Source organism: Grus americana, chromosome 19 (assembly GCF_028858705.1).
Source record: "Grus americana isolate bGruAme1 chromosome 19, bGruAme1.mat, whole genome shotgun sequence".
Lineage (NCBI taxonomy): Eukaryota > Metazoa > Chordata > Aves > Gruiformes > Gruidae > Grus > Grus americana.
In genome coordinates this window covers 4,235,294-4,261,907 of record NC_072870.1, presented here as the reverse complement: position 1 = coordinate 4,261,907, position 26,614 = coordinate 4,235,294, and the positions used below count along the sequence as shown (strand labels likewise).

The 26,614-nt window shown below is 41.4% G+C and overlaps 2 protein-coding genes across 6 annotated transcripts in view; one reads left to right on the top strand and one right to left on the bottom strand.

Annotated features, from left to right (window-relative positions):
* Nucleotides 1-2,865: 2,865 nt before the first annotated feature.
* TTC19 (tetratricopeptide repeat domain 19) lies at nucleotides 2,866-6,980 on the top strand. Its single transcript, XM_054847868.1, is given in 11 exon segments — nucleotides 2,866-2,887; nucleotides 2,890-3,159; nucleotides 3,235-3,308; nucleotides 3,416-3,526; nucleotides 3,745-3,783; nucleotides 4,345-4,401; nucleotides 4,661-4,722; nucleotides 5,231-5,325; nucleotides 5,526-5,680; nucleotides 5,984-6,146; nucleotides 6,662-6,980. Coding segments are annotated over 11 exon segments (1,182 nt in total). The 3' UTR covers nucleotides 6,796-6,980.
* A 3,515-nt stretch (nucleotides 6,981-10,495) lies between these two features.
* The window catches only part of NCOR1 (nuclear receptor corepressor 1), a 74,121-nt gene continuing 58,002 nt past the window's right edge, over nucleotides 10,496-26,614 (bottom strand). For 3 of the 5 annotated variants that reach the window (XM_054847863.1, XM_054847864.1, XM_054847865.1), the window contains 18 exons: nucleotides 25,626-25,709; nucleotides 24,826-25,082; nucleotides 24,104-24,464; nucleotides 23,344-23,568; nucleotides 22,837-23,046; nucleotides 21,174-21,323; nucleotides 20,462-20,635; nucleotides 19,848-20,013; nucleotides 19,064-19,560; nucleotides 18,483-18,611; nucleotides 17,767-17,924; nucleotides 17,292-17,515; nucleotides 16,726-16,863; nucleotides 14,603-14,742; nucleotides 13,299-13,352; nucleotides 12,006-12,227; nucleotides 11,253-11,435; nucleotides 10,496-11,001 (listed from right to left, as the gene is read on the bottom strand). In XM_054847863.1, coding sequence (XP_054703838.1) covers nucleotides 10,814-11,001; nucleotides 11,253-11,435; nucleotides 12,006-12,227; nucleotides 13,299-13,352; nucleotides 14,603-14,742; nucleotides 16,726-16,863; nucleotides 17,292-17,515; nucleotides 17,767-17,924; nucleotides 18,483-18,611; nucleotides 19,064-19,560; nucleotides 19,848-20,013; nucleotides 20,462-20,635; nucleotides 21,174-21,323; nucleotides 22,837-23,046; nucleotides 23,344-23,568; nucleotides 24,104-24,464; nucleotides 24,826-25,082; nucleotides 25,626-25,709 — 3,560 coding nt within the window. In that variant the 3' untranslated portion in view covers nucleotides 10,496-10,813. The remainder of the gene's footprint in view (nucleotides 11,002-11,252; nucleotides 11,436-12,005; nucleotides 12,228-13,298; nucleotides 13,353-14,602; nucleotides 14,743-16,725; nucleotides 16,864-17,291; nucleotides 17,516-17,766; nucleotides 17,925-18,482; nucleotides 18,612-19,063; nucleotides 19,561-19,847; nucleotides 20,014-20,461; nucleotides 20,636-21,173; nucleotides 21,324-22,836; nucleotides 23,047-23,343; nucleotides 23,569-24,103; nucleotides 24,465-24,825; nucleotides 25,083-25,625; nucleotides 25,710-26,614) is intronic. The other 2 variants (XM_054847866.1, XM_054847867.1) reach the window with 2 other exon arrangements.

The following is a 26,614-nucleotide window of genomic DNA, read 5'->3' as shown; positions in this document are numbered from 1 at the left end:
AACTCATTCCAGATCAGAGGGTGGACTCAGGGTTCAAGTTAAACATTACGGGTTTCTGCATGTTTAATCCACCCAAATTAGAGCAAGTTATCACAGGAGATTCAGCAGTACAGAGATAATAATAATAATAATAATAATAATAATAATAATAATATGGAAAAACCCTTGAGATCCTCTCTTTGGACCTTCATTTCCACTACCAGGAAAAACATGTAGCAACTCTGCGTTGGAAACATGTACTGGCCAAACAGAGGAAAAAACCAGCGGTACTAAGAGCAGATTATCAACTGCCCTTCATCAGGACACTTGGGACAAGAACTGAAGAAAAAGATACTTACCCCAGCAGCAGGTCATCGGGGACTGCAACAAAAAGAAAACGAAGCGTGATTTTGCAGAACTTCTCACTGTAACAAACATCCGCATCACAGGGAGGCTAGTGTCTCCCTACTGTACCCCCAGAGGCCACACAGGACCGCAGTGCTTTAGCCACCCTCTCTAGCCATCAAAAAACAACAAGGAGCAGCAAAATGATCTACTATGGTAGTGCTAAGGCACTTATCAAGTACATCAATTAAATATACATTCAGAACCACAGGGATTCATTTTAAAAAGAAATGCGGAAGTCCAAATATAATTACTTTTATAATATCCTACTTTTAAAGCATGCAGGAAAAGGCAGTGGCCTCAACATCTTACTCTGCCGCTTTAAGAAGCTGGTTAAAAATATATATATTGGTTTCCCTGAAACTCTCTTGGCATGAGTTGATAAGTTTGGCATCAAAACTTTAAAAATGTTATTCTTTTCCCAACATAGTCTTGCAGGGCGCCACTAGTTTATAGCTTTTAATACAGCACACAGAAACGTGTCTTCACTTATTAGAATTTCTTGTTAAGATGGAAAATTACACTTAAGAAAATTAGTGTGTTTGTTGTAGCTAACAGCTTACGCTCTGATCATCCAATCTGATCTTTCTGTTACCACTAATGGGACACAGCATACTACATCTCCGTGTTCCACTGGAAGACCAGGACTTTTGACTTTAAAATCCTTTGTTCCAACAATTCAAAATATTTCCTATGACTTACACTGTTGGTTTGACTTTTCCAACTTTATTCTAATTTAATTCTCCAAAGTGATCAATCAAGATGTTTCCAAAGTTATGCCTCAGTGTATGTCTGAGGACCATTTTGGTGCTTTAAGGAGAAGTATACCTTAAAAGGAATGTTGAACTTTTTTTTTTCCTAGTTTACAGCAGGATTTATAAAGCTTTTTTAAAAAAAGTCACATGTAGATTTTGGATCTACTCTAACCTGACAGGAGCCATGCTGCAAGTTTGCCAAAAAGCTGTCAATGTGGCCACTCGGACAGTTCAGACATTGAGTCTCTGCCCATTCCCCACTCAAACATAGTGCTCAAATAGACTTCTCTGAATGCTTATTTGGTTGGGTTTAGTGCAGTTAAAAATACTCCTTAACTAGACACCTTCCATAGGAAGAACCATTCTGCGCTACTTATCAAGTAAACACAAACAGTAATATTCTTTCAGCACAGATTACAGAACTACATTAGTAATCCAGAGTGCAATGAGGGTAATTGTTCTTAACTAGCTGCTGGAATTGGCCAAGATTTAACTGTTGGCTTATGCTCGCTTCATTCAAGCAACGGGAAAGCTGTTTGCCCTGGGATCACTAACACGCACCCTCTGCCGGTCAGTCACAAAACATGATCACTGTTATGAAGATTTCCCTTTCAATTCCAGTTTTTAAATTAGAGAGTCTATAAAAACAGCAGTACAGCAGGCACAACGAAACACCTGCCTAGAAGTATGTAAATTATCATGCCTTAAGTGCAACTTCTTATACTACAAGCCTTAAGCAAGTAGCATTGCCCTAAGTCCCACCTTCAAAAAAGTGTCCAAACTGGTCTAATTTGTGAAAGGGCCTGACTCACCACTCATGATTCACACCCCCTTGTGTTGTCTCCAGACAGGGACACAAAAGCTAGAAACACCTGATACAACTTGCCCCTCCTGAACGCGAAGGCCACCCCTCACGCGACAGTCTGCAGAAGATGCAAGCAAGGGGAGGTCGACAACACTCATTGCTACCTGAAGGTCTGACAGCACCAGCGCCTGCTGGGATGGGTCTGATTTGCTTTACCTACCGTGCGAGGTCTCCTGAAAAGCCTTTTTGATCTCTTTCAAAAGCTCTTCTGCTACTGCTGGCAAGGTACTATCCATCTCATTGGCACGGACCTCATGACTGGAAGCAAGAGAGAAGAGAGCAGGAGATTGTGGGAAATCATTAAGGTCACCGCAGATACTATAAACCAGGATGGCGTATCTGGGCAGTACTCTATCTCAACCCTGTGATGGAAAGGCCAAGGAAAGGGCATTTTTAGCAACTTTTGAAACATGTTTTTCACACGTTCTCGGCACAAAGGGTTTCTCAAAAACACACGAGTGTCTCTCAGGTACCCTGATGTATAAACACACCCCGTGGAGGGGACCGGGGGGGCATACAGCCAGCGACAGGAAGAGGCTCTGGCCTGGAGCGTCCCTGCTCTGGGCCAAGGAAGTTCCCGGCAGAGGAGGACGTACAGCCCACCCGCCACCGCCCGCGCCCTCGCAGCAGGGCGGCCTGGCTGCCCCGGGGCCCGGGTGCCGCGCTGGGAGTATCTCAGGGAAGGGCCGGCAGCTGCCAGGCCCCAGCAGAGAGAGCCACGGCGGCTGCTCGCGGCTGCTCCCCGCTGCGGTCCCCAGGGGCTCCCTCGGCACGGTGGAGCTGCGTCGGAGCTATTTAGGGCCGCGGTCCTGGGACGGCGACCCCGGGGCCAGAGCCGGGCCTACCTGTGGCCGCGCAGCCATGAGGGCGCGTCTCCATAGCAACAGGCGCCCTTTGCCCCGGGTGACGCCACGGCCCGCATCACGTGGCGAGGGCGCGGGCGAGATCTTAAAGGGCCCGCGGGGGAGATGCTGGCGGCCGCGGTGCCGCGGGCCCTGTGCCGTCTGGCCGCCCGGCGCTGCCCCGCGGGGCTTCCGCCGCCACGGACCGCCTGGCGCGGCGGGGCCCGCGGGGAGGAGGGCGGCGGCAGCAGCAGGACGGGGTTCGCGCGGCGGTGGGCCCGGCCGGGCGGGGGTGCCCTGGGCTTCCTGGGAGGTGAGGCGGGCGGCGGGCCGGGGCGCTGCGGGCCGGGCCGGGGCGCTGCGAGCGGCGGTCACCCTCGCCCCACAGCCGTCTCCCTCTTCCCCAGGGACGCCGAGGAGGACGGCGAGGACGCCATTATCCTCCTGCTGAAGAGAGCCAAGGTGAGGCGCCGTCCCCTGCAGGGCCGCGGACATGGCGGCCGGGGGGGTGTGTGTGTTGCCCCAGCGTGGGGCCGGTGACCTGCCCCTCGGCTTTCCCGTCTCTGCAGCTCAGCGTCATGAAGGGTGAGCTGGCGGAGGCCGAGCGGGTTCTGCACGAAGCCCTGGGGCTGGCGCACCAGTCGGACAACAGGAAAGCCATCATCTACACCTACAGCATGGTGAGGCCCGGGGGGCTGGCAGGGGTTGACCTGGCTGCCCTCCTGCTCGGGGCTGACCCACGGCTGTCTGCTCCGGGCTAGAAGTCACCGTGGGGCTGCAGTTCCCTTCGTGGGGGCTGTAGTGCTGTATGCTGGGGCTGTGGTAGAAGGAACAGCAGTTGCGTTGAGGCTAGCCCCCACAATCTTTGTCAGGGTTCTGCACTGTCTGTCTCTTCCAGATGGCAAACGTGGCCTTCATGCGGGGACAGCTGGACAATGTGAGTAACTTGGGTTTTTTCCCCTGAATTTCAAGAGGCTGACATCTTATGCAAGGTCTTGTGTAAGATCGGGGAGGTGCAGTGTGCTGTGACAAGCTGCGTGCTGAGACTTGCAAGGCAGCGATCTCCCTGTATAAAGCAGAATAATTTGCCTTGGGAGTGCAGTCTCTGGGGCACATGCTGCTAAGAAAGATGCTTTCACAGTTTAATTTTGAGCTCTAACATGGTGTGCAAGGGAAGGAATACTAATTACTGTCAAATGCCACAGTCAAGCATTTAGGTGAGTGTCCGAAGGAGAATGCAGGAAATCCCTGAAGGCACACAGATGTGGTAAACTCATGGCTAGTGCGGGAGCCCTAAAGTAGAAACTGGGAGGACCCTACTAGTTGGTGGTATCATTGGGCTCTGGTTAGCCTTTCACTTCTGACTGGCCTTGACATACAATGTAAACCTCACAAATAGTGAGACAGATTTCTCCCAGTAGTCTGCTTCTGTAAAGGGTAGAGATCTTTTGTTTAAGTGGCATCATTCCTCAGTATTCTTTCAAAATTCTCATTTCAGGCAGAAAAGCTCTACAAAGCAAGTATGAGCTATTTGCTTGCAGGGGACACAAAGGAGGTATGTTCTTCTGATAAGGGCTTTCAGGGGGAAGTATGAACAATTCTTTGGTTTATTTCTTGTGCTGTAACACCTCCTACTGGAAAAGGACAATACTAGCTATGAGCTTGCCGGCTTCTCAACTTCTGTTAAGGGGATGGCAGCTCTGGAGACAGCAGGATGGGTATTTTCAAGGTCTAAACTTGTTCTCTGGCAAAGTAATGTTTCTGTTGGGGAGATGCAAGAAGAGTAACAATTGCCTTATGTGTCCTTCTGGCAGGATGACAATGCAATCCTTGAGATGTCCCTCAAGCTGGCCAGTATCTATGCTGCTCAGAAACAGTGAGTTCCCTGCTAAAGGCATCTTTTGCTTTCATCTCGGCGTCACAGTGGCAGTGGTGGCCAAGCAGAGGCTCTTTAAGAATAGAGTGCCTGAGGAAGCTTTGATGTGACAACATACCATCAACACAAAGGTGCTGTTATGACCTGCCCAGCTTAGGGCAGAAGTAGCCCTGGAGGACGTAGCTCTTTAATCTTAAATCCAGACCTCACAGGAAAGAAGCTTTTGAAGCAGTTGGTGGCTGGTAACTTGTAGCTTCATTTTTTATTTAGTGGAGCATCGGCATGAGTTGCTGGCCTTTTTTGGAGGGGAGGGTGGCCTGTCCACCTCTTGGATGCCTTTGCCCATGGGTCAAGAGAAGAGAACAGGCCATGGTCAAGAAGAGAGCGCTGAGGGCAAGAAGGGGCTAGTGAAGGGAAAAGTTGTTTTACAGGCCCTCTAGAATTGAAGGTGTTCACATCCATCCCTTTAGGGGCAGAAGGAGCTTTGCTCAGTTTTTGCACTTTGCAGGCACAAGTTAGCCCTGGCTGGCTACGAGTTCTGCATCCTGACCTTAGAGGAGAAGATTGCCAAGCAAAAGGACTTGCCTGAGGATGTCTTACCAGGTGGGACTGCCTTGTCTGCCAGAGGCTTCTCATTGTCTTTTCTCCATTTACCTGTCCTTGATGTTGCTTTCCATATTGCCTAAGCACCATCTTCATGTCAATCCATTGTCTTCACACTGCATGAGTTTCCTGCTCTTGTAGGATGGAGACTCATGCTTGATCTTGCAGAAGTGATCACTTCTGCTCCTCTCTATTTGCAGCTGAAGAAAAGGCCAACACCCGTCTCTTGCTTGGGATGAGCCTAGACTCCTATGCTCGCTATCTCCTAAACATTAACCAGCTCCCAGTGGCCCAAAAAATGTATGAGAAGGCTCTGCAGATATCGAATGATGTTCAGGGAGAGACTCATCCACAGGTGATGTGTACAATGGTAGATGGACTACTGGGGAAAGAAAGGCTAATCTCCTAGGGAATGAGGCAGCTTTAAAAGCAGCTTTGCTGTCATCAAATGTACATAGCACTGAATTATGTTCTGCTTTCCTGCCAGGAAGAATGAGCATGCAGCATGCTGATACATAAATATAAGACATTTTCTTGCTGAAAGCTTCTCTGGGAAATACTGCTTTTACTAGTGTGATGGGTATGAATCTGGTGCTCTTGCTGTTGCAGACTTCTACACAAGTCTTGCTCTGAGGCTTTCCTTTCTGTCCTGGTGCAGACTGTGGTCCTGATGAATGACTTGGCAACTGTACTGGATGCTCAGGGGCATTATGATGAGGCCTACTCCTATGTGAAGAGGGCAGCTGAGCTGGCAAAGGAGACTCAGCACCCTGAGGAGCACATGGTGCTGAATAACCTGGCAGCAATTCTGATGCACAAAGGTGGGTAAATAAATGTCCAGCCTATGTCACTGTGCTTGTGCTGACTGCAGATACCTGCATTGTAGGATTGAACTGTAGTGTTATTTTTGTGCTACTATTTTTAGTTTAAGCAGTAGGTCTGCTGACTTTGTGTGGGCATCCTGTGCTGCATTCAAATTGAATTCAGCTGCTGAAGGATCCTGTCCAAGATAAATGCAGTACTGGTGCTTCTGACTCAAAGGGTTGCCAGGGGATTGTGTTTCCCTTGTCCTGTATGTACAGTAAGTGGTTGCAAAAGGACAGAAGCCATGCTTGAGATTTTTCTATGAGATCTTAATGCTGAAGCAGTGCCTTGCCCCATCATCATTGCTGCGCCATAGTTGGCACCCTATGCTGTGTGTTTTCTGAACCTCTCTGGTTTTTGAAGTGTTCCAGTTAGTCTTTTGCATGTCCTTTGCCTGTGGTCAGCTTCAGGAGGGGACTCTGAAAATGGGTGATGTAATTGGCTAGCTTGCTGCTTTTTCCTCTTGCTGCAGAAGACTTTCTACAAGCAAAACAGGTATACAAAGAAGCTCTCAAGCAGGCACAACAGAAGGGAGATGCTGCTTCTGTCCAGCATATCCAAGAAGAACTAGCTGAGCTGGCCAAGAGGAGAAAGGGCTCCAAATAAGTTTAGCCACTGAGTCCAACCTAGAGGTGGCTGACAGCAGCAAGGGTTGGTCACTACAAGCACCCTGGGACCAGTTTGGTGCAATTTTCCAGGGGAATAGCAATGAGGAGTTTAAGGACTGCTTACCAAGACGGGCTGCCTAACAACTTAGCCCAAAATAAAGTGTGAAATCTTAACTATGTAAATTTGTGGTGTAGTCCATGGTTAGAGTGCTTTAACTTTGTCCTGACTGCCAGCTAAGTGCAAGTCTAGCAGGTAGTTAAGTTGGAGTAGTCACTTGCTATTCCTGGCTGTTCACAGAAGTAATCAGTTGTAAAACATGGTCATTCTAAAGTTAAGTCACAAAAAAGAGAACAGGCAGGAAGTGTCTCTCTTTAGATGCTGACTAGCACAACAGGCTGTACTGTTGCCAGTGCTACAGTTCAGTATGTATTAACTTCCCAGACTGTACCCATCCTATGACAGAGCTGTAGCTCCCTATCCTTTTCACAGAGGTTGCCTGAAGATCGGGTGTTTTTCTTCAAAGCATTTAGCATCCAAAGATAGAACATGTCCTCTCAGAGGAGGGGTGAGACTGTTACCAAAACAGAGCTGTTGTCAGAAATAAAACACTCTGCTACCTTACCCCAGTGAAGAGCACACCAAGTGCCAAAGCTGTCCTCCTTTCTTGGACAGGTCAGTACTAGAGTGCTGAGGCTTCCTGTTGGAAAAGATGGTCTGTACAAACCATCAGGTTTGTAAGCTACATGCCTTCATGTGAATCTAGTATGAACAGCCTGCTTATACAACGGAGTTCTTCAGTTCTGCTCTGCGGGGAAGCCTAATGTTAAAGACAAAGGAGATAAGCCAGAAGTTATTTAGTTAGGATAGTAAAACTATCCTTAATTCTGTCCCTAACCAAGCATTATTTTAACCTCTCATTTGCACAAACTTCAGCTGGTTGGTACAACCCTTAATGTTAATTGCATCATTACTGGTTTACTTACAGTAGCATTAGTGGCTTCAGCTCTGCTTAACTCTGAGCAAAGAAGAGGCAGGCAGGTTTTCTACAGTAGATGTTCACTGAAGCTGGAAAGACTAAAGTCACATATACAGCTTTGATCTCAGCAAGCTAGGAAGTAAAAATAGGGCTGTTACAGGCATGCTTGTACAAACAGAAAGGCTCTAACACATTAGAGCCAGTCCTTTAAAGTTCTGGGTTTTGTTTTTAAGTGGCAGACCTCGGACACTCCAGCAGTGTTAACTGGGAACCCTGCAGCACCCCCTAAGGGAAGTATTTTGCCTGTTCTCATGAACATAGCCTGATGCTGCAAAACAAGAGGGAGACACAGGAAAAGCAAATGGAGAACTGATCCCCTTTATTGATTGGTCTGAATCCAGAAGTCACTGTCTACTGAAGACATTGTGTGGAAAAAAAAAAGTTGAATTTTATGATGCATGGGTTTTTCAAGTCTTAAATGATTTCATATCAGAATCACGAAACATATCAAGATGAAACCATTGTGAAAGCGCTGATCAGAAATCAGTTAAAAATTTGTAGTAAACTACACTTTGTAAACATGATTTACAAACACCTTCCTGTTTGAAACAGGTCAGATGTAATTCCATACTTGAAAATTACTGGAATTGCGGTAAACCCTAACTTAGGCTCTGGAGAGGTTTTTGCTCTGGAGAAGTTGGAACTCATAACAAACAAAAAAGCAGCAACATTTTATGTGCAAATGCCACTCAAGCTGTATCTTAGGAGAAAATGACTATTCTACTTTGGCTATCTTGCTGCTGCAGCAGCAATAACACGAAGCTTTGCAATGAACATGCTATACTTACTGTACAGTTAGCAAGGACATTTGTCTGTACATGCCTCTCTCACATTGTATTTGTTACGCTAAGAAAGTGAGAACAAGTGAGTTTTAGAATGGAACTTAACTCTCCACTCCAAATTTAAATCTACAAAAAGGACAGATCACCTCGTTTTCCAGTATATGTTGCTGTGGGAACAAAAAAGTTAAAATAGGCACAGGTCTACAAACAGGATTAAAACTTCACTACTTTAAGCCAGAAGGGTAAAGGATGGGAGGGTGAGAAAAATCTTAGAGAAAGACTGCAAGGAGATTAAAGACCATCAACTGATCTACTCTGATGCAGTGTTTAAAAAAAAAGTAGCAAAATAATTCTGTATTTGCAACACAGTGTCAAGTTTCCAAATGAGTTCCTTTGGATTTTTTTCTTTCCCACACTTAGGACAAAAAGGCTTTCCTCCAAAGAACTCAAATTTGCTATTGATACAGAGTTCTGTACTTCTTCCTGTTTGTAACTGGACCATTACAGTCCTTCCATTAGATGTAAAGCTTACACGGCTTAAGGTTACACAGCTGCATTATACCTTCCATGCAATGTACTGCAAATACAGTGTTGAATTAAAAATATTTTGACTGGAAAATAACTTCAAGGCAAAGACTCTGTTGATGAGATGCAAAAGCAGTTTGGAATCTGACAGACCATGCCACCCCCCAACTCAGTGCTATCTGTAAATCAGTCCTTCTACCCCAGAAGATTGAAATTCACTTTCTGAGGTCAGTGCAGCAAAAAATAAGATGCTCTTGAAGATGGATGTCAGGACACCCTGTGATATCGCTAACCAGATGTATGTATACATGACCTACAAGTATATCATAGCATTGGTAGATGAATGATTATGGAGACTCTCCTAGTACCATATACGATTTAAAAATAAAAATCACCCTAACAAGTATTGCACACTTTAGGAGTTAAGCTAAGCATTTGTAAGGACTTCCACCAAAAGCTTGCTTATAGGGCTAGGGATTGGGATGGGGACACAGACTTTAAAATAATTATTACATAAAGATTTTAAAATCAGACTGGAAGAAGGTAAAAATCACAGTACCTATTTCAAACTGGTTGTAACAGAAGCCAAGTAGTTGACTCATTTGTTGCTCAATTATTCTATAAAAGCATTTTGTTTTATTTAAACTTGGGATGTAGAAGTTTTTCTTCTTAAAGGATTTATCAACCCACCCAGAGCCTCTGTTCAGATAAGCCATTTGCTGTGATTAAATATGACAGTAAAATTTAGTAGCCTGTTTTGACTGCATACAATGCAGAAACAGAAAACACTAAGGTAGGCTTTTGGGGCACAGGTAAAATTCCCAGTGTGCATAACAGTGAGGTATGCCTCCAGAAGCTGTTCTTTTTGTTGTTGGGTTTTGTTTTTTTTTTACCCTTTTAAAAATGAACCATAACATACCCATGCAATAATATTTCTGCAGTGTTGCTAAATAAAACCAACTGCACCAAAAATTTACAATGTGGCAGAATTTAAAATTCAAAGAAATATATCATCTTATTCCAGCGAACCGGACTATGTTAATGTACAGAATTCATTAAGGGGTCAGTCTTAAAAATCAACATTTTCACAAGAGCTCGAACACCACTGAGAAAGTGTGTCTAGGGGAAAAGGAAATTATATAAAAGCACAATGCCTGCAAGAAGTGGCACGGCATTAAATGGGCAACAATGCTAGGCTGCTTGGGAGGCTAGGGTTATGGTTAGGCTAGGCGGGTAGGGAGGCTAGGGTTATGAAGAGTACTCTACACTGGAGAAAATGCTTAAAAAAAATTACAAAATGACCCCCAAAGTTTAGGCAATGATTTGAACATAAGTACACCAGATACTATAGCAAGGGAAAAAACACTGCAAAAAGTACTCTCTATTTACAGAAGAATGATTTAAAGACATTATGGTTTTCTTTACAAATAGATGTAGAACAGGAATAGTCCACATTTTTAAAAACTCTTTACATATTTATCTTTAGTAAGTCAACCTTCTTGATCACGATCCTCCAACACATGGCCTGTGCAGAAGGCATTTAATGGACTCTCCATTAATTCTTCATTGTGTGGCCCTTGCTCTCTTGGAAAGTCTCTATGGGCACAAGTCAAAAATAGATTTCTTTTTTTGACCCGCAAATTAAAAAAAAAAAAAAAATTATCTGCATAGTTCAGTCATCACTGTCAGACAGAGTCTCATATTGTGCTGAAAGCAGTGGTGCAGGCTCTCGCTCCCATATCCTGTTCTGTTGGTGAGTGGTTGCTTGGCTCATGGACGGTGGGGCACACGCAATTGATGTTGGTGGTGTACTGCTGAGCATCCTCATCGTCAATGGGTTGTAAGGAAACTGTGTCGAACCTGAGTCAAAAGAGAGTTTCTCCAAGTCAAAAACACAAGCCGTTCTAAGAGATCTGTATCTGCAAGATAGTCTGATTTTGCTTGTGACAATTAGTAGAAAATCTGTTTTCAGAAAATCCTCATATATTGGAACCTAGATCTAGATGCTGTAATCTTTTGACCAATATACCAGTGTTATAATATGTCTACATCTGACCTTCCCATAAATATCACATCTGATTCATTAGGTTTGAAAGAAACACATTTCTCACCTGTTGATGAAGGCCTGTCTTCCCAGGCCCACACTGGTGTCTGTCTGTGGTAGTCCCCTTCTGAATGCACAGATGAGACAGAAGAAGGTCTTTCGGTTCCCAAATATCCCTGTCCAGGAATCGGAGACTTAGACTTCCTACTGTTTGACTTGCCAATTAGCTTCTGCTTGCTGACTCCCCCTCCTGGAAAGAGAAGGGACAGATTTTACAAGAATGTTACACTGCATTTTAGCCTCTCTCTGTTTCTATAAATTATTACATAGCAGCCAACAGAAGTTTCACACTGGTGCCTTCTGGCATGCTGCTGATTTACTGCAATTAGTGACCATATAGGCTCATCTTCTAACATACTATTGCAAGAAAATGCCTGTTCTTATCACAACAGAGTTATATTTCTATTTTTAGGAAGGGAGATGTTTTCAGTTCAAGCCAGTTCCCACTGTCACGTGTTCTTTACAGATGATGTACGACACACGCATTTTCAAACCACTGAGAAGCTTCAGGTATCTAATACACCCTGTTAGCTCTTCCCTGTTTCATCAGTGTTGTCATTCTCCAAGAAATACTGGCTAATGCTCCTGAAGTCATCAGCACCATTCTGAAAGCCAGGACCACTAGAGGGAATGGAAACACCATCTCTGTGACTTCCAGAGGAAAGACAGTGATTTTCAGTGACACCAAATCTACTCAAAGCCTTAATTTCTTTTTATTTTCTTTAAGACCATTAAATATTTAGGAGCTACAATACCTCACCTGAATTTGGTGATGGATTAGCTTCTTCCCTACGCGTCTCATTACTTGCTGATACTGCAGCACTGGAACTGCCAGGTGCTACCGCAATGGATTGTGACATTACAACTCCATGTTCCTCGCTCTTGTCATCAAAGTTTCCCATCAATGCTTTCCTAATAATGTCTTCCAGACCCAGATTACTGGCAGGATCTGCAAAGGAATGACCCCTAGAACTGACTGCACCTGGGAGATAAAAGAAAACATACAGGGAAAGGTGGGAGGGGAGGCAAAAAACATCTCAGAGAAATTACAAAGGGATATGGGAAAAGATTTTAAAGAGAGGCAAAAGGGTGGGAAAAAACCCAAAGATGAGATTTTTTAAAATGCAAAGCCACATGCTCCAAAGCAGCTCACAATGACTACAAGTTAGACATGCCAGCAAACAATGAAGAGCTACGTCAGTAGTGCCACTACACATCAGACTATTTGCAAGAAGGTCACTTTTTTTTTTTTTTAATAGCAAAGGAAGCTGAGCATGCTGATTGTGATAGCATATTAAGTACAATCTGCAGTTGTTATTCAGTTGTAAGAGAAGAGACCAGAGAAATACTTCTCTCATTAATGATCCATACTAGTTTGTTTTATGAAATGTGATACATGGCAAATATTTACTCCAAAAGTTTGTCTTCCATCTAAATTAATGGAGATTGGTACTTTCTCCATTTAAAAGACAGAAGCTCTATACCAGATGGGGCAGCGACTGGCCAAAATCACGTTAAGTCAATCTGTGGTACAACTTAAGATTCGGATTTGGCAGTTCTTATCTCCCACATTTCAGTTCAATTCTCTGCCTCACTCGCTTCGTTAACACAGTTACGGGTTATGTTTAATTTCCCAGTCTCATAGGAAGTTGAGGGTGTTTAGTATTTATTTATCATAGAAAAAGTTGTCATTATTTTAAACAGATCAAATTATAAACTAAACTACATTTGATGAACGAAGCTCGAGTTTTGTTGAACTATACTGTATTTAAATTTAAGTGAGATGCTAACCAATTTCATGACTACTTCTGTGTAGAATTTGCAGAGCACACAGAAATAAAACATTTTTGCCTAAGTTCCCATTTAAAATATTTTCTGAAACTTCCTTTGGTCATTTTTGCTTTACAGGAAACAAATTTTCACATAGGATATTACTTTTTAAATTTTCATCATCTTCCTCATTTACTGGACTCCCCAAAGCATATACATGGAAGATATTACATTAGTTTATTTTTTCTGAAACATATATCATTTCTTCTACTGAAAATCTTACCTGAGGTAGTGACTGCTGGCAAATTGAATATTTCAGTCCCCGGCTGAGCAGTTGCTGCAATTAAAGTACAACATTTCATTGAGTTTTCCAGTATTGATTATCACTACAAGTGATCATTACTAGTCCTAATGCACAAGGTATAATTACTTTGAACTATTTTCAATGTTCTGGTTTTTCTTTCTCAGTCTTCTAAGATGAATGTGCATCTATGTCTTCTCGGGAAAATGATCTATAGCAGGGTAAAAGTATCTTATATGGTCATGGCTAGCCTTCTTTTAAAGATGTTACTTCAGGAAGTAGACTGACTTTTTAAGTTTCACAATCTATGTACTTTAAAATGCAAAGCTGCATGTGATTCGCTAAATACATATTTTAACGTACACATCTTACAGGCTGAGTATTTGTATGTATTTAAAAAAAAAAAAAATGACAACAACTTTGAATGGTTAAACATCCGCACCCCCAACATTACCTGTATTAAGTCCAATTTGAGAATAAACATTTTCAACCGTAACACTGAATTCAATATATAAATGAAAATATTATTGGCAGCAATGGAAAGTGTGTTTGTATGCCAAGCATGCACACAAAATTTTCAATAGAGCAAAATCTATCGTGCACACAACGGGGATCCAATAAAAAGAATACTGCAACCCCTACTGACACAGCCTTGTTTCTTAGAATGAGATTAATTTGTTGCTCAATGCAAGAGCATTCACTTTCAAACACTTTCTGTTAGGTACCAAGTTCACAAACAGCTTAAACTCTTACTACTGATAATTTTGATACAAAGTTCTGTTAAGGTTTCTAAGAGAAAAACAGAAATATAGTTCTAGTATCATATTCCACCATGTCAATAGCCATTACTGAAACTATATTAAAATATGTCTTTTTAACAGCCGTAATCATAAGGGCCAAGAAAACACAAAATATTCAGTTTGTAAGACATCTTTCCAAAAAGGAAAGTGTGTAATAGTTAATGTTGATACAAAGCAAACTACAGACACAAAGTTAAGAATAACAACACATTTTTTCTGTAGTTTTCAGAAAGCATTTCCATCTCTCAAATTAAGCGTTGAAAAGCTTAAATGTGACAGTCCTACATACATCAGCATTTAAAAAAAAGGAAAAAAACAAAAAGAAAAAATCTTTCAGGTTTTTGGTAATAAATTATGTGTTTTATATTCATAGCTTTATATTCATTCATATGTTATTTGAAACATATTTAGGATAGGACGTCTGTGGACGGCAGTCACGTAAAGCTTAAGCTAGAACAATTCAGTGAAAAGGCAAGTCCTGCATACCCATGTCAGAGTCACCTCCACCAGATGAGTTCAGCTTTCGAAATATCTCCTGTTTCTTGGATTTTACCATTGGTGAAGTGTTCTCAAGTTTGGTGAAAAACGAAGGCAGGTAGCTTATACCTGGAGAGCGAGAGTCAGTCCTGCCAAGACCAATAAGTGTCAAAGAGAGAACATTTTTCAAGACATACATTTAAATCTTTTCAAAAGCAGTCACGAAGAAACTGCCAACATTCATACGAGCTTTAAGACTCTTCCCTCAGCCTATTTTTTGGGGACTGGACAAGTCTAATGACTATCCAAGAACATCTGCTTTATCCAGGTAACAGGCTCACAGAAAAAGTGACCATGCCATTGTCTGTGGTACAGGATGATGCTCTTGCAAATTATCTCGGGGCGCCTACTTCTGCCTTGCAACCTGTGTGCTGGCTGAAGTTTGCACTGCAAATTGGTAGATGGCAAAATATTTAAGCTAGAAGCCCAAATACTCATCCTAGCTGCTCCTATTTACAATCATCTTCTCACTCATCCCCAGTACGCCACTAAAAAGGACATATTTCTTTTTAAATCTGCTCACCCACCCTGTCACACATGGTCCAAGCAAATAAGCTATTTCAGGCATTCTTAGAAACCAGGTAAAATAACCTTACGGACTGGAATCTGGCTCAAGAGCTGCCAGTTAGCCATTCTTGCTCTATGGCACAAATTCAGACAGGGATCCATGTTCTGTATTTCACACCCCTTATCAATTTTACATTCACAGTAGCTGGCACACTTTCTGCACATAATTTCTGTCACATTAGTGTAAAAAAAAATGCTGAAGTAAATGTTAAACTGTCAAGGGGTGTGTTTTATCTTCAGGTCTTAAAATATGCAAATTTTAGGCTGTTTATAAAGATTATAAAAAGCAGTAGCATTCCAGTTACAGAATTTTAAGGAAAAACCCCCCAAAACTAAAGCATGAAGAAATTCAGGTGAAAAAATCTAAGCTAATATCAGGGTCATGAACAACTTGCACTGTTTTCGAAAGTGGATAAAAATGATCGACTTTATGTTCGCTGTGATGCTTAGAATACTTGAGTTTGTTTACGCAGAAGCAATCTGGCAAATCAGCTTTAATTAAAAAAAAACGAAAACCCAAAAAAACCCCGCAACCGTAAAAAAAAAAACCCCAAACCACCCCATACTGAAATTAAAAAATAATCTAAAAATACAGTAAAAAAGACAAAGACCCTAGGTTTTCTAGACCAAGATCCTTAAAATTCTAAAAAGTGCAATCTTCCCTACCACATTCCTGAAAACCCCTTCACATCTAGCTACCATTCATCATGGACTGTAACAACCCCGCCAGCAACTGCAGAGCGGAGGGGGGAAAAAAAAATAAGAAAAAATTAATCCATTTCACCAGCATGAGCCTTAAATAACAACGTGGTGAGCACAGTGGGTGCTATTCCTTCTCCAGCAGGCAGAGTACATGACAGAGCGTTGATTCCAACGTGCATCTGCCAGACATTTGAAGACACCAGCACTGATACAGTCTGCCAGGGAACCCATGTAGTTTTATGTTGCAGACCTGGCAGACTGACAGCCCTGGGAAACAGGGCTGCCCGATGCATGGACCTCCTGACACCCCACGTTCACACCTCCTGGAAATTAAGCTCCTTAGCTTAGTGATATTTCATGTGACAAGTTGCTCTAGTAAGTGTTGGAAGCCAGAGTTCCTCCTCACTTCACCAGGACAGTATCCAGGAAGCCGATCAGGCAGGAGAAGCCTGACTTATTTAATAAAAATTGTAGAAAATGGATCTTTCCCAAAAACCACTTCGGTTTTATCAAACTGGCACCCACAAGGAGTTTTGCTATAATGTTTTCTATCAGGTATGACACAGAACACACCACTTGCACCAAGAAGCTTAAGACAGAGCACACAGAGATGACATTTCACTCAGGCTTCCCATAGCATCTCCCAAGTAGCAAGTTTTGAACGCTAGTGCAAAAGGATCAACAGCGATTAACAACTTGCCTGTGGTACCAGAGGAAGATCGCTTAAACTGCTCTTTATTAAAGATACTGTTTGCAGCACAAAGATCCAGGAGAATGTTTTTAAAATTCAGTTTTACACATACCTCTGTTCAGTAGGCTCAGTTCTTTGGGAAAGCAAAAGAACATTTTCCTGTTTCTCATGTACAACCGGGACCTGAGGTGGTGAGATTGGCTCATAGGGCTCTGAAGAGACATGACTCCTCTCCGGAGATTTTCCAGGTCTACATCCATAATTCAGAGACAGGTAAGAATTCTTAATGCACGTAAAGCAGTAGTCAACAGATGTAATTGCATTCCAGTTGTTACATAACTATTTATGTCTAGTTATATACGTTACACGCTTTAGTATGCTTGGAAATCTCAGAGATGACTTTGAATTGTCCATAATGACTCTGATAAGTTCTAAATAATTAAACATCTTCACCCCTCTAAGGACTGGAAATTAAGCATAAAAAGTGAAGGGAAACCAGTTATAAGCTATGTTATAGAGCCAAGCAATTGTCAAAAACTATGCAAGACAGACGTTGCCTAAAAAAAGACCAAAAGATACCTCTACATCTGATCTACATCAGGATTACTGTGCTATTTTTTATAAATATCGTATTTGGGCATTAATTAAATTTGCAGTTAAACTGAATACGTGCATTACCTTCCCCTGGACTTGTCAGATAGATTTTCAGGTGACACTCTAGCACCTGGCCGCTGATGGTGGACAGACTGTGACTGTGACTCCGGGCTGTAGCGATTTGATGTCTTTGCCCGGGTTGAAACAGGCGTTGGAGCAGGGGTGGAATTCTGGAATGTAGTGGTGGGAGGCTGCAAAGAGGCCTGAGAAGCTGCTTGGTTTCTAGCAAAGTCTTGTGTAATAATTTGCTGATTGTGGCCAAAAAAAAATAGAAAAGAGATCCTGGTCAGACATTGGCCAGAGGGTATGTATTTGTGAACTAGATGAATATGAGCCCGATTGTAACAAATGAGATGATTATAAGTTCACACACATTATCGTACAATATCCTCAAAGTAAAACTAATAATTACAGAATTTGTATTATGTTCCAAAACATGTGCTTTCATCATCAAAATATAACTTTTCACATCTGAAAAGATGTATGCAAATAAACCTACACAGATGTGATCAGCAAGGGTGATAAGTCGATGGGTCCTGGGCACATGTGCCATCCCTTCTGCTTGGGAAGAGGGAGGTGTAGGTTGTTGGGGTGAAGGGGGTTCCTGTTGTGTCCTATAGCGGTGAATCGGCCCCTCATACTGCCTGTTTGGGTCATCTGATCGAAGAAGAAAAGGTCAGTCTGTTAAGATGGTATTACTGAAACTTCAAGGTTTGAAAGTTCTGTGCTTAGAAATTTAAAAGATGAGGTGTTTCTGCATTAGATTTTATGTATCCTGTGGGATAACCACCTTTCCCCCCTTCATATACAGGCCCTACAATTTAGAATAGATAAATAAAGCTTCATTCCATGATGCAAGTGAATTTCAACTGATTTCTCACCTGCAAACTATACTGTAATAGTTTGAGCTTTACTAATAGGTAAAAAATTGTGGGCATTGACACCAATGTGAAGTAATTTTAAAGAATATATTGAAAATAAATTTCTTATTAAATCAGCTACGCTGTAAGGTAAAGTAGCTCTGCTTAATGCCAAGTGTCAGTTCCAATACATTTGCTCTAGTTTTCCCACAGATCACTGCAACGACATACTTCCAACAAAAGTTTCTGAAAAGTTACGAATGTGGGAAGAGGTCACTTAAAGACTCCCAAGATATTTTAACTTTATTAGGAGTTTATGGAGCTGATAAATATAAGCAGATGCAGATAAACTTACTCTCTGACTGGCTTGGTTTAGGTGTCTCTTGTTGATAGGGCTGTAGCTTTTCTTGCGTAGGTACAGGTGAATTTGCAGGGCTAATCACCTCAATGGCATCTCCAGGAGCTTCATACCGGTGGGAGGATACTGAATGCCAAGCAAAGGTTGGGGAATAAGGTAAATATCACAGAAAATTTTTGTTGCCTATACACAGCAACACTAGTGCTTCCATTAAAATGACACCAGTGAAATGAAAGTCAAAACACTGTCTTTCTGATGATAATCATGGCAATGCAAATACTTCCACAAAACAGTGTTCCAAGATAAACCAAATAATTTTAGGTTTCCTGACCTCTGATCAGGTTAGTTGTCTTATCTTGCATTTCATGTTGGAGTATGGAATCCAAATAAAGCAAACAACCCTGATTTTGCCAGGATCTTGAGTCACTATATGCAAAACCTGTATTTGTCTACGAAGTGTTTCTGCTATGCAGAGCTGAATATTTTATCATTAAACATCAGAATCATTTCACATCATATTATTTCCCTAAAAGGCTAAGACAGAAAGTAAAGAAGTAGATAGTTACTAAGATACGTACAACTACTGGAAGAATCTGAACTTTGAGAGCCCCTATCTCGTGCATCCTTGTCTGAAGCAATCTGTCGAGTGATGATCACATCTATGAAGTTAGCAGCAGTAATTGTGGTCTTTCCTCGAGTTCTCAGCTCTTCCTCGTACCTGGATTTAGGAGGAGGTCCTTTCTCTTTACCAGCCTCTGAATAGACTACTGATGAAGACTGTCCCTGGGACTTGCCACCAGAAAAATTTGCAGATGTATAGGGGCACTGGACAGGCCTCTTTTCTACCTCCAGTGTCTTCTGCTCCAGCTGCTGCTGTTCAGTAACCACAGCTGACCGGCGTCCCATATTCTCTTCTATCCTGGTGCCTTCATGCTTGTTCTCTTTTGCTTTGGCAACTTCCATCTGAGGAGCAGAGGCTGCAGCATCTACTAGTGCTGCAAGGGCATCAGCAGCAGTATTGTAACGGGAAGCTGGCAACCCTTGAGTAATAGAGGGAGCTCCAGGGGTGAGCTGCCTGTTGGCAAACATTGAATATTCTGAATTATATCACATGAAAAAAAAACCCAAAACCCACAACCAAAAACTAGAGCCACATCATACATACAAAGTGAAGCTTTTGTGACACTAATTTCTATCCAAACCAGACTGGTGAAAATGCATTGGATCATTCCCGATAAATCCAAGCGCAATCAGACAGTGGTATATCCTCATCTTGTAGTATTTTTCTCAGGGTAAATGCACCTTTTAATAAGCTCAAGTATTAGAACAGATATCTCTGCAAGAGTAACTTATAAAACATACATGATACGTAGCTGAGCAGCAGGATCCAACGGTGTGATTACACTTGTCCCATTGGTTCCTTGAAAAATACTAGGCCTTTGCTGCAGTATGTTTTCCTGGCTTCTAACTGAAGGGGACGGGGACCGAACATATCCATGACTGCCAGGTCTGCCAGGCTGCTCTGTACCTGCAGAACAGAGAGCAGAGGGGAACAAACAAAAATATATAGAGATCACTCTTAAGACAATGCAGAACTATGATTGATACTGTCTCCTCCGCATCGTTTCCCAGCTGACTCCACCACTCTAGATGTGACTGTATGTGTTAAAGGTTTAAATGGTAGCGTTCTGTTTACAATGCTCTACAGGACACACAGGTTATGCTAGTGCTAATTGGGATTCACACCATTCCCTCAGTACTACATTGCTGTGAGAGAAAGATCAAGAAGCCTGGTACTTGCAGAAGTTGCAATTATGACCAGAACTGCTAGGTAACAGGAACCTGCCTTAAGTGCAGACTAAAACCAAACTGTGTAACATGTCGTTATTAAGCTGCATGTTGCTAACAGCGGCTATAGAAAATAAGCAGTTACATTCTACAAGACAACTGATCCAAACGTAGCAATGAGCACTCACCTGGTCGAAGATAAAGTTCAGCAGGGACTGAAGCTATTCTCTCCCTCTCTCGTTCTCGTTCTCTTTCCCGCTCTCGCTCACGTTCCCTCTCCCTTTCCCGTTCCTTCTCCCTCTCCCTTTCCCGTTCCCTTTCAGCATTTGCAGCTGCAGAAGCTGCCAAGTGTGTAGGGTGTCCTGGAAGGGCCACAAGATAAAATGAAGTAGCAAGAAGAGATACTCAAGCATAATTTGATGTAAGCGCTTGCCTATATATTCTGCCATCCACTTCCAGCAAAATTTCCCAAATACATTTTCATTTCCCTCAAGACTATCCACTTATGTAGGAAGACAAATGATTAACATACAGCAACAGTGGAATGCTCAACAACTTTTTACTAAAGTGGCTTCTATACAGTTAGAAACTAGACAGCTTATAGACCCAAATTCCACTCTTCAACACATGCAATATGAGGTTAGTGAAATCATAATCAAATGGCTATAAATGAAGACTTGACAGAATGAGGCAAATTCTGAATTTGTCAGTGCTCTTCAGCTGTTAATGTAACTATAAGGATATAATTAAGAAAACCTTTGCTATCCAAGTGAGAAGTGCATGCAAAAAGCATCACCTGAGAAAACATCAAAACATGTAATTAATGAAAGCTAAATAAAGATGGTAAATTATGTCAGTGTGTCAGATGATTAGAGACCACCAAATCATAAGAGCTCTTACCTGGTGATAGAGAAGCAGGATTGTAAGGCCTGGGAGGGAACGTAAGCTGGGTACCAGGGATATACGTGATTCTCTCCATGGGCGGTGTGCTTGTTCCTCCAGGATGGGGCACTAAGATAGTGGGAGCCATATTGTTCAGATCAATAATTCCTGTTAGGAGACGACACACGTAAGACTGGCCATTCAAGGACAGACCAATGGTCCACACATTATATATCCTGTTCATTGGTAACAGTCAGCAGTGAATGTTTAGTGGAAAAAATATAAAAATAAGGCAAGTGCAGAACTATATTCCAGCTGGTTATACTCTCTTAGATCTGGCAAGCAGCAATTTAAGAACCTGCTAAGTCAGAGTTTGCATTTCTAGCACTCCCTTTAATTGCCCTTTGGAAAAATGCATACTTCACCTCTGCTCAATAATCCCATCTTTTAGCAAAATGGTATTACCCAACATCATTCACTCCCTTTTCCAGATCTTTTATATTCATAAAACCAAATGAAACATTGAAACACACAGGTTCCACTGGAAGTCCAATATAACTTCCCCTACTATAAAACCCACTTATTGTTTCTTTTCCAACCAATTAAAAACACTGCAAGATGTTATATCTTTTCCCCAAGACAATTAGTCCTACCAGCCTAATTCCCTCACATTTGCTATCTTCCATTTTACCAGTAACTATCAAAACCAATTTAAGCGATAGACAGATTATCATATCCAGTAACCAAGCTGCTAGATCAACTATTTCCTGTCAAGTTTGTAACTCCTGGGAGAATGAACCCCAGGATTCATAACTATACATTTTATTATTTCGTTCTAAGACTTTGCTCAACATTTCAATGTGAAAGAATTCTTCAAACTCATGCCCCATAAAGAAAATCTCCATCATAGAAATATAAAAATCTCCACAGTGAACAGAGTTGCAAAGAAGCGGCTTTGCTTTTTTGTAATGGCCTTATCTTCTAAAGCATTATTTCTGAGTTTTGATGATTTATCAGTTCCTACAGTTTCTTCACCAAGTTTCTTGCTTCTGGTGTATCTGAAAAAGTTACTAGTTCATTTGGCTCTATAAATAGCTCCTCAATTTTTTGGACCTTCATAGTCTTATGTTCAACTTGGCAAGATTTCCATTTTCTTTGTTTGAGGAGTTACACTTTTGTGAGATGTCTTTTTACTTTTAATAGCTCCTTCCTGCTGCTAAGTGTCCTGATTGATTTAGGCTTTTCCCCACCCCACAACAGGTCACACACGTTTGCTAACTCTCTAATATAACATCTTTAAACAATCACAATGTTTTTCACAAACCTTACCCTTTTAGCTGTTGCTTTTATTTTCATATTGAAGAAGCTCTCATTTTGATATAATTCTCTTTTCTGAAGTTTGAAGATGAGTTAAATATGCTTCTGAATATCACTTTAATCTAGCTTCTTGAACACTATTAAGTCTTACAGCCTTCCCTTTAACAATACTGATTACATACGTAGTTTTCCTTTATATCCACAAAAGCCTGGTAGATGTATGACAAGTCATTTGCAAACACATCTATACCTGTATGCATGCATCCATCCATACATACAGACACCTATATTTATAAGCAGCAATGAACCAAACCAATCAACCCAAAACACACCTTAAAGAACATCAGAAAAAACACAGACGTACCTCTTGCTCCTGCATACGGGAGAGCTAAAGTTTGCTCTCTAGGAGATAATCCTCTCGTTACATCAGGTCGTAAATTGACTTGCATCTGCTGTGAGGTAATGTAGTCATTTAGGATTGTCTGACGTGTGTTCTCCATTGCGTAAAGCTGATACTGACTTGGGTAGCCTGGGGTGGGTGAGAGCTGCCTTTGGAACAGGTAAGCAGCAGCAGCTGAGGGTGAAGGAGGCGAAAAAAGGAGAAGATTGAGGAAACAGTATGAGTGATATCGAATGAAAGTTTCAGACGTTTATATAGCTTCAATGAGAAGTGCTATCAATTTTCTCTAGCCAGTGCCAAATAAATGAAAATAGCATTTATGCACTGTTTGTGGACAGAAAAACACACACAACAGTGTGTGTTTAAAAGGCAATTATCAATAGCCAGATATAATTTATAAAGGTATATTTTCTGTGCATCAAAGCATACAATATTTCTAAAACTAAAAAAACCCAACACAAATGTATTTACCAGGATCCAGAGCCCTGTGAAATGGCATAGCAGGATCTAAATGAGGGGGGAGGTGACTCCTATAGACTTCAGGAGTTGCTCCTCTGTGATGAGGGTCAAAAGGACTGTGAGTCACTACAGGATCAACCCCTGGGACCGGAGATTTCGCTGGCACGCTCTCCCTCTGTGTCGGAGTAAGCGTGTTTTTCCTTTCATGATTTGCTGGCTTCCCAGAAGATATTCCAGCTAAAACCAATGAAAAACCCAAATTAATAAAATGCATATTTTTCAACAGAAAATTCAGCTGTAAGTATACGCTGGCTTGCAAGGAACGTTCTAGAGGACCCTGCAATCTGATACATTAAATCACAGAGAATATTTTATATCACAAACTATTTCTGGTGAAAAATCTAAATACTAAAACTAAGATTGCCTACACTTCACCATATTATCTTCCTCATCTAAATACCTCTATAACTCAGGAATAGCTTCTGCCCTTAAAACATCACCCTTGTAGGGAACACTGTCAATATGATCCATAATCAAAGGCAAAATGAGGTTGAATTGCTCTCCCACCTCCATGTTACAACATGGCAGATTTTCATTTTCTTATTTCAATAACAGCTTACAGCCTTCTAAAATTCTTTCTAGCCATACTCCAAATTGAGAGAAGCCATTAGAATAAAAAAAAGGTAGAATGGATTACAGAAACCAGTTTAAAAGTAAGCTTAAAATTAAATCATTAACACTTTTTGTCTTACTCTTGATAGGAATAACATACCCTCACTAACTCTATTCATCATAGGTGAACTCCTGGACATTGGACTCTGATAGTTCACGGGTGTCCTCCGAGCATTGGTATCATCATAAATCCCGGGGCTCAGCTGTGATTTGGGAGTTTCATGAAGAGTTGACCTGAGAACAGAGGGACCAGAGCTGACTACAGACGTGTGACGGGAACGTACTGCATCCCCGGTCTTCACATCTTCATATTTTCCTCGCTCCACCACCTTCACGTTTTCTGGCACCATTTCCAGCTGAGGCATTCCACGGGGTAGCTTGCTTGGTCCAGTGATTAAAGATTTTACATTGTGTTTGATGGCAGACTGGCCAGAGTTGCTTTCATATTTTATGGGTGTGCCCTGAAAAGGAGAAAAAGATCAGGTAAGGTTATTCTGCCGATGTTTCACTCGGGCAAATAAACAAACAAACAAACAAATAAATTCACACTGCCGATATCATAGTTCATTATGTCCACCACATCAGAGAATCTTAATGATTGTTACTTGTCAGCTCTCTCACATTTGCTTGCCAGTGTGTTCCCTGCAGGAGAAGTGTGAGGATTTTTCTAATACACAGAAAATATTTTTAAGTTTTATAAGTTGGTAGCCTTCTTAAAATAAACCACCCCTCCTCTGTTTGTGATTATTCAAATATCCTGAATGAATTCACTACTGAGTCTGTAAGCAACTGTATGAGTCTAGTAGTGCTTTTTGTATTTACCTGAGATATGGAGCCTTCTATGATTGGCCTGGTTGTCTGCACCATTTCAGGAGTCTTGCGACTCTCCTGGCTTAATAGGTCCTGTCGTGGGATTTCATGGATGGAACGACCCATTTCTTTTATAGTAGTGACTCCATCATATGGTTTTCCCTTGGTAATGGCTCCTTCAAATGTCCTTATGGGAGGCGATTCCCTCTTGATCTGTTTAGGGTATTTCAAGCCTTCTTCAAAACTTTCAGCTGTTGCTCGTGGTGTGCCTTTTATAGAAAGGGAGAATCACATCACTGGTATTAATAATTACTAAGTCTCTTTTCTCATAAACACAGTAACTAACTACATATCATAATACTGGAACTTTGGTTTGCTATTGCCTGTGATAATATATTCTGAAGACTAAAAAAAAAAATCACCAGAAAAATAATACTGAACAAATATTCAATATATTACTGAAATAATCCCAAGTTATTTCAGATGCTGAAATAAAGGCAGCAGGGTACATCTTCAGAGGTCTGGGGAATTGCCAATGTTCATTAAGAAGAAGAAAAAAAAAAAGAGAGTGCTAAATTACCAAGAATTTATATTAAAAAAGTCTATTTTCAAAAAAAAAAAAAGCTATGTTTACAGATTAGCTTTGTATACAGCATGTCAGAAAGCTGCTGATTTATGCTCTGAAAACATGTTTAATAAAATAAGCTCCCCCTTTAACACAGTTACTATTGTTAATAATAGTTTTAAGGTTCAGAAATCCAAATTTTTGGGGATGTAATTAAAGCTTGCCTTCTAAACTTGCAATACTTTACCTTGCATTATAGAACCAGACAACACTGTTCTCTCTTTTAGTTCAGCATGTGGGCTACCCCTAGGCAGTGCACGGCATATTAAACCTAAAATTGAAACAAACGTCATTTAGAGAATTAAACAAGTGTTCAAAAAAAATCCCCAAAACAACAAAAACCCTCCTCCTTACATACATTACAGATATTATCTGTGTCACGTTAGTGCCCAGAAGGCCTAGCTTCAGTATGATAGTCATTGTATCAACATGTTATAAACAGCATCCTGCCCTAAAAAAAAATATATTTCCATTCAAGTATTCGTGCTGTTACATTGGTGCAAGTTTTAACATATTGAGAAAACACAAGGTATTTTTTATAATTAAGCTTAACTCTTGTCCCAAAAGCAGTCACTGCTTCTCTTATGCTCCACTCCAATTTCCTTACCTAGCAAAGAAAGGTCATGGGAAGTGGAACAAAGAGAAAAAAACACCCCAAAATATACCTCAACATCCTCCAAATTAATCAAAGTTTATATTGAATCATCTGGGAAGAGCTGAATTTACTGCTCCTACAGTAGGAATTTAAATCAAGCCCTCAAAGAACTCAATTTTCCACAGTTTGAGGACAGAAAACATGTCAGTGATGAGATACAGCATAAAAGCATCAGAGCAGCTTCACACGTGCCAAATGAGCCCGAAAATGAGCCAAATGCATCAGCAGCTCAAAGGCAACACTGAATTTCTATACATAGTCTAGAAATCTCTTATTCACATTGCTCCTTCTGATGAAAACGTACACAAAACAGCCTTTAAGGGCTATACACAGATGGGACAAAATGCATTTAAGGAGTAAGACTCCATAGTTTAGGCATGAAGCATTTTCTTGCATTTGTATTTTTAAAAAACAATCAGAAAAGTTATATAATGACCTGACTTGACCTTTGCAAGCTCAGTTGGATTATAGTTCATTAAATCAAAACAATATTAGGAATGCCCTGACGCAGGATACAGCAG